The sequence below is a fragment of the Microtus ochrogaster genome, chromosome 2 (genome assembly GCF_000317375.1).
Source record: "Microtus ochrogaster isolate Prairie Vole_2 chromosome 2, MicOch1.0, whole genome shotgun sequence".
NCBI classification, from domain to species: domain Eukaryota; kingdom Metazoa; phylum Chordata; class Mammalia; order Rodentia; family Cricetidae; genus Microtus; species Microtus ochrogaster.
Window position 1 is genome coordinate 48,869,853 of NC_022010.1, and position 7,704 is coordinate 48,877,556.

Below are 7,704 nucleotides of genomic sequence, written 5' to 3' on the forward strand. Positions count from 1 at the left end.
TAGGGAGGGGAACAGAGAAAAATGTAGAGCTCAATAAAAATCAATAAATAAAAAAACATTCTCTCTTACTAGTCAAATTATAGAAAAATGCTAATAATTCCTTCATCTTTTAATCCCATACCTGAGCTAATGGCAAAGTCTGGCAGTAAAACCTCTCCATTTCTCTACGTGCTCATAGAGCTATATCTAGAAATAAAAGTGAACTTCCTTTATAAGACCCCTGGAAACCTCTGCCAGAAAAATTAGAACATCAAAATATTAAACCAGCTGAGTGGTGGTGCATGCCTTTAATCCCAGCACTCAGGAGGTTGAGGCAGGGAGAGCTCTGAGTTTGAGTCCAGCCTGGTCCACTGGGCAAGTTCCAGGACAGCCAGGGCAAAGAGATACTATCTTGAAAATCAAAAACAAAATAAACAAACAAAATGTTAAACAAATGGAAATGTTTAGTGGTACCAATAATAATAACTGAATGCTTATGAGGAGGCATTCAGAATTGAGTCTTACAGCCTCATTCTGAACAGGGCTAGTGGTGGTGGCGTTGATGGCTGGGTCCTATGGAGTGCTGTTACTATAGCCCACAGCTCTGAACACAGGGCACACTCTTGCAATCGTGTTAAATACAGCCAGCAATTGAGGCAACATTTTGACCGTGACTCTTTTGCAGATTATCAAAGACCTGCAGTTGCTGGGGTTGGTGGCAGTCCTGGTGGTGGCTGATATCATCCTGCTTGTCACGTGGGTGCTGACTGATCCCATCCAGTGCCTCCAGATCCTTGGTGTGAGCGTGAAGGTGAGGGCCTATCCCTAGGCCTTCTAATTCTTCATGTGGGCTGGGCTCTGTGCTGATGCTCATGTCAGCAGCACTCTGAACAGCTGTCCTGCAGAGAAGTCAGAAGTCGTGGCTGCCCTGGGCACCCTGTCACGTGTCTGCAGGCTGTGCTGCCACCCACAATGCTCCTCGTGCCTCTGATCTTCTTGTGGGTGTCCTCCCAGATGTCAGTGCTTGGGGAATCTGCCTGACAACTCTCTCTGGGCTTGCAGTCACTGATGAGAACATCCTGCTCTAGGGAGTTGCCTTCCACTCCCTGTTGAGAGATCCAGGTGATGTCTTGAGGCTGTCTCTGTATTCTTCAGTTCACATCACACCCTGCACCAGCCGTGCTCCTGGGGGAAGGCTGCAAACCTCTCCTTTCCAGAGAGAGGGGTAAGGAGGAGGTAACAAGATCACCTTCTTCACTGAGCTCAAGTGAAGATTAGGAGAAAGAGTTCAGATACAGGGCTGAATGGAACCGATACTGCAGGGTCAGTGAAGACTATTTTTGAATAATGGTTCACGATGTAGAATACTCTTGTAATTTTGCTGAGGTGCTGTCTGAAGCCACCGTGGTAGCAAAGCCCGCGCCCTCGGGTAAGCCCCGAAGTGGCCCAGCGTCTCTAGCCACCCACCTTTCTCTCCCGTCCCTCTCACTCAGGCACTCTGGTTTAGGTTCTAACAGAACGTAAACTCTTCTACATTTTTCTCCCGTTTTTATGTACTGAGCAGGGAAATTCTCTGCTAGGGAGGAGTTTATACCCCCGGAAGTTCACAGAGCTCTGCTGTGTGGTCCCAGGAATTTAATGCCCTTGGTTCTAATCCTGTGTCCCTCACAGGTAACAGGGAGAGATATGTCCTGCTCTTTGACCAACACACACGCCTGTGCTTCGCGGTACTCCGATGTCTGGATTGCTCTGGTTTGGGGATGCAAGGTTGGTACCACAACTCCACAGGTTACAGGCCATCTCCAAAAGATGGGTTTGGAAAGAGAATGGCGAATTAATGAGATTTATTCATGGATAGAGATGACAGAGAATGGTGAGCTCAGAGCCAGCCTGGGCTCATGCGGAAGTCCCAAACTGTGAACCTTTTATTTCTTCACCGTTTACATTTGGAGGGGCACTTTTGCAACCCCTCATGGGCCTTCTTTCTGTCTACCCACAAATCACTGAGATCAGTTTCTCTCATATTATGATTTGTTTTTCTGTTTGGGGTGGGTTTCTCAGGGAGGAACTTTGTTTATTGAGGGTCTTTATATGCAGCCCTCATTGGCTGTGTAAGCCAGGCTGTCCTTGAACTCACAATGTGACTCACTGTAACTGACTTAGGAGTGTTTCTTTTTTCTTTTCTTAAAGAATCCAGGAAGCAAACAGCCATCACTCGCTTGTATCCTGGAAATGGTTAGGAACTGAACCTCTGAATGCTGCCAAAAGGCGCTGAACTCCTTCTGAGCTGAACCCCAACCTCATCTAACCCCCAGGAGCCATATTCCCCCTGGAGTAGGGACAATGATACAGCCCCTTTAGAGCCGCTTTCACCCGCTTAGAGTTTCCAGCCACCCCTGCCCTTAGCGAGGGCTGCAGAACTTTCCATCTTATTATTCTTGTTCTTCCTCTGGACACTTCTGAAGCACTCGGTCAGCTCAGTTCTTGGATTCTGGAGCTTATCCCCCTCCACTTCATCCCTCCACCCCACACCCTGTCTTCGTACACCTCCTCCATTATTTTCTGCATGTTCCCCTGGCGCTTCTTTTTACTACCATGTCTATAGACATGAGGAAAGGAATACCACCTCAGCCCACCTCCTGGGGGCACCAGCCAGCAAGGAGCTCCTGAGAAGGGCTGACCCCCACCCCTGCCCCAAGCTTGCTAACAAAAGGCAGATGACAATCAAGGATCAGGGTGACAACCCTCAAATAGCAGTCATGGGCACACTGGCTTTTACTCATACCTGTTTCCCTTCTTAGCAAGAATATTAATGAAATTAATATTCCCTTATTGGAACTAAACTGTTTTATGAAAATCATATCTAACATTTCAGAATCACAGAATTAATTTTATTCACCTTTGGTAATGATGTAAGTGCTGAGTGGCACTCAGTGGTACCAGATCCGATGGTGAGCGGCTTTGACCCTGCACCCCCATTTGGTAGAACCAAAGCTTCCAAAGTTACCCCTAAGAGGCATGCCTGCAGTTGGAGTTGGCCAGGTCATGTGATGTCAGAGTCAACAGGACACCTGGCCTGACTTTCCTTCTCCCAAATCCCCTTAGTTCTCAGCCTCACCTCATACCCAACAGCATCTACACATTCCAGTTCTGAACAAGGGCCTGGCTGGCCTCCTCTCCTCTCCCTACCAGCCAATCCCTCCTTTCTGCTATTGTTGCCCTCCTGATGTTATCGCTCTTGTTGTTTTGAGTCAAGGTCTCCACGTGTGGCCTAAACTGGTCTCAGACTCACAGCAATCCTGCTGCCTCAGCCTCACTAGTGCTGGGATGCCTAGTTACCCATCATGCCTGGTTGTGAATGTCCTTGGTCGCAATGGTTTGTAGCATAGTGCTCTGAGCAAGTCAGAAAGACCAGTGCATACAGAATCTGTACACCGAGTTTGGCCGGTGAAAAGTTTGATGTCCAGATGTGCGCAGCTGTCCCGGGGAAACAGCACTGTCAGGGACCACGCCATTTTCTCCCTAGTACAAGTGAGAACCGGGAGGACAGATTTATGCTTGTGAAGAGAGAGAGACCTGGGCCCCAGTTCCTCGTGGTAGAGGCGGGGAATGTCACAAAGCAGTTCAGATGTAGCGCCTACTGGCTGTCCCTCCCCTCCTTCTTGATGGGGTCCCAGCCTGCCTTTGTTCTCCTCTTTTTCCATCTTTCTCCTCCCAAGAACCCCTGCTGCACAGAGCACCGGGAGCCTATGGAGTTCCTTTGTGTGGAGCAGAAAACCCTGCTCTTGCGGGCAGAGGCAGACCTGCAGGTGCAGAGCCTGGCAGGCAGATGGTGCCTTTGAGTACCCTGGGAAATCAAATAGCAGCCCCTCCCTCTGGCACTGCCCTGTGTCTGTAGCACAGGACTGGAGAAGCGCACCGCAGGTCCCTTCTGGTTCCCACATGCCACTCAGCCTCGCTCACTGCTGAGCCATAACGGATATGTAGCACGCCGCCCCCCCCCCACATAAACAACAGCAGGAGCCGGCTCCCCTCCCTTCCGCATGCCCACTGCCCGTCTGTGGAACTCCTAGGCACCACCACTATGCTCTGTGCCTTCTCCCCGAAGAATGTTGTATTATCTGATAGCTTGTTCACCAGCCTCTGATAAACTTCTTAGTGAAGAACCGGAAGTGACTTTCAGAACCCATAGGTAGAAGGATTTATTTCCTGGTTTCTAGGAATGTCTCTTAGTGTGAGCTCATAGCAAATCTTTAGGCAGATATGATTAGCTGGTGTTACCGATGAGGAAACTGGCCCCAACCCTGCTCCTCTGACCTGTGGTTCCTGCTCCTCCTGCAGGGGCTGCTGCTGCTGTACGGTGCTTACCTGGCTGGCCTGACCAACCATGTCAGCTCTCCTCCGGTGAACCAATCCTTGACCATCATGGTCGGAGTCAACCTCCTGCTGCTCACTGCGGGCCTGATTTTCGTGCTCACCAAATACTTGCACTCCTGGCCCAATCTAGTCTTTGGATTCACATCTGGAGGGATCTTCGTTTGCACAACCACTGTGAACTGCTGTGTGTTCCTTCCCCAGGTATGCACGAGTGCTTTGTAGGGTTCTTCATGGGCGCGATGGGTCACTTGCTTTCCCTGCAGTCATGGTGGTCAGAAGAAGGCCTACAGCCCCTCCGTACCTTGTCAATGCTTAGGAGAAGACAGCTCTGTTCCCAAGTCAGGCCAAAGAGAGCGACCAGTGCTGGGGGGTCTGTTCCTCGAGGTGACCGCACCCCTGCTTCCCACCCAGCTCCCACTCTGCTCTGAAACTTACTGTGTAGTTCAGGCTAACCTCAAAGAAGAAAGCCTTTTCCTTTCTAATTTGGGATTTGGGGTTGCAGGTTCATAGAGAATTTTCTGTTAGAACTTTGAGATGTAGAATGGTTTTCCTAGCCAGGTGTGGTGGTGAACCCCTGTAACCCCAACTCCTGGGAGAAGGAGGCAGGAGAGTTGAGTCACCCTCAGATACTCTCTCTCTCTCTCTCTCTCTCTCTCTCTCTCTCTCTCTCTCTCTCTCTCTCTGTGTCTCTCTCTCTCTCTCTCTCTCTCTCTCTGCCACATAAAGTATTCTCTTTATGAAAGGGAGAAATTAGCTGGGTGGTGGTGGTAGCACACACCTTTAATCTGAACAATCATAAGGCAGAGGCAGGTGGATCTCTGTAAATTCAAGGCCAGCCTGGTCTACAGAGCAGGTTTGAGGATACAGGATATCCAGGGCTGCACAGAGAAACCCTGTCTTGAAACACACACTGTCAATGGAGACTACTTATCCATTTCCTGGCCACCCAGACCCGAATAATCACACAGAAACTATATTAACTACAACACTGCTTGGCCTATTAGCTCAGGCTTCTTATTAACTAACTCTTACATCTTAAATTAACCCATTTCTATTAATCTCTGTATCGCCACGAGGCTGTGGCTAACCAGTAAGGTTCCAGCATCTTTTTTCTTCGGCAGCTATATGGCATCTGCCTGACTCAGCTGTCTTTCTCCCTGCATTCAGTTTAGTTTTCCTGCCTGGATGTATTCTGCCCTGCCGAAGCAGCTTCTTTATTAACCAATGGTAATAAAACATACTCATGGCATACAGAGGGGAATCCTACATTAATACACACACACACACAGAGAAAGAGAGAGAGAGAGAGATTAAAATGTATTTCCTATTATGTAGGTTAAGAATAAAATCAAATAGAGGAGGAAGGCAGAAGCAGAGAACACATCCTGTCAAGGAGAGAAGAGGCGGGGAAGTCTTTAAGCCTGGGGAGGAAAGCTCTGGTGGGTGTTTTCCTGAGCTGATGGGCCACAGGGCCTTATCCATCACCTCAGTGATCTAGCCGCTGCATGCTTTCTTTTTCCCTCTCGCTCTCCCTTTCTTCCCCTGAGCCCAGCCCCATTCTGAATCCCTTCCTGTGGTGAAACTAAGGGCTCATCCCACTGTTGACTGTCAAGGTTACAGACAACCCTGGACCACCATGGAGTGACACGTAGGCACTTCAGTCTCTTCCTGCTCAATAGTTCTCAACAAAACATTCAGCAAATAAACAAATGGGGGGGGGGTTTGGATAAACCTGGGTGTGCCTTTTGTGTCACAAACTGGAGGGACTGCGCAGCATCTAACACTGTAAGAACTGTGCTAGGGAAGACCACTAAGAGCGGAGGCTCACCCGGGTGATGCTGGTGCACGTCTTTAATCCCAGCACCCAGGAGGCAGTGGCAGGTGGATCTCTGTGAGTTTGAGGCCAGCCTGCTCTGCAGAGTGAGTCCAGGGGGAGCAGGACTGTTTTACATAGAAACCCTGTCTTGAAAAACCAAACCAAAACAATAACAACAAAAAGGGTGGAGGTTCATTGTTTGGGCTCTTCTTCCCTAGGAGATATAGAAGTGAGGAGAAACTTTGGGGTGGCCTAGCCTTTTTTTTGCCATTCCTTTCCTTTCTTATTTAGCTGTGAAAGAACGAAGCATTTGCCTTTCCAGCCTCCCGCTGGCTAGAGGTATCCCCAGAACACCATCTGAAAAGCTAGAGGTTTCCTGGAGGGTGTCTTAGAAACTTCCTACCTTCCTGAAAAGAAATAAATAAATAAAGACAAATATTGTTGGCATATCCTTTTTACCTTCTTTCTGCCTCGAATACCTGAATATATGTAATGTCTGGCGTGAAGGCAGTCAGTTGTGATCAATAAAATATATTTATTATACTGTAGCTCCTTCTGTTTAAAGGAGAGGGTTTTTGATGTTGTTATTTTGGTTTGGTTTTGGTTTTTTGGTTTTCAAGACAGGGTTCCTCTGTTTAGCCCTGGCTGGAACTCTCTCTCGGTAGACCAGGCTGCCCTCCATCTCATAAGAGATCCACCTGCCTCTGTCAACCGAGAGCTGGGACTAAAGGTCTGTGTCACCACCTGGCAAAAGGATTCTTGAGGAAAACCCACAGGCACAAAGGAGACCACATGGCTGAAGGTCTGGCCTTTTTCTACAGCTGGAAATGTTCCAAGATATTTATTCTGCTTGGTCAACAGGATTCCAAGGGCATTGCCCCTTTTCAACAAAAGCAAAGCACAAAATCAGGAGTCTAGTCTTAGATAATAAAATATTGAGTAAGGATGAAAACCGATGCTAAATTGAAATGAAGCCCTGAATAGGCAATTTAGACAACACAAAATATTGAGTTAGCAAACTAAGGGAGCAGAAGACAGACAGATACAAGAGACTAAATTTTAAAAATATATAAAGAATAGGTCTGGGACAGAGTTTATAGTGAACAGAGAGGGAAGGGGATGGGGGAGGGGGAGAGAAGGCGAACACTAACCACCAAGGAACTCCGAAGGAAAGGCTTTCTGAGCAACATGCCCTGTGAAAATGGAGGCAGTCTCCCTGTCTGGTCCTGGATTGTGTTTCTGCTCGTCACTCTTACCCTTTGTCCTGAGCCTCAGCATAGGACTCCTTCCTCTGGCGTTAGAATCCTCTGCATCTGTGATGAACACATTAACTGCTGTCCCCCAGAATTTACCTACTGTTTCCAACTGTGCCAGAGTGGACCGCTATTGAGTCCCGGAATGTGGTGGGTGGGCGACCGTCCCTCCCCTGCCTCACCCCTTTTCCTCCTGGTTTTCTTGGTTTTTCTGTCTCTTTACCTCCTCTTCTCTTCTCTTCTCTTCTCTTCTCTTCTCTTCTCTTCTCTTCTCTTCTC

General features: G+C 48.4%; 1 protein-coding gene across 1 annotated transcript in view; it reads left to right on the forward strand.

The window, feature by feature from the left end:
- Positions 1 to 7,704, forward strand: part of Gpr156 (G protein-coupled receptor 156) — an 86,195-nt gene that overhangs the window by 67,250 nt on the left and 11,241 nt on the right. The window contains exons 6-8 of the mRNA XM_005344971.2: positions 665 to 790; positions 1,651 to 1,746; positions 4,321 to 4,557. Of these exons, the coding sequence (XP_005345028.1) occupies positions 665 to 790; positions 1,651 to 1,746; positions 4,321 to 4,557 (459 nt within the window). The remainder of the gene's footprint in view (positions 1 to 664; positions 791 to 1,650; positions 1,747 to 4,320; positions 4,558 to 7,704) is intronic.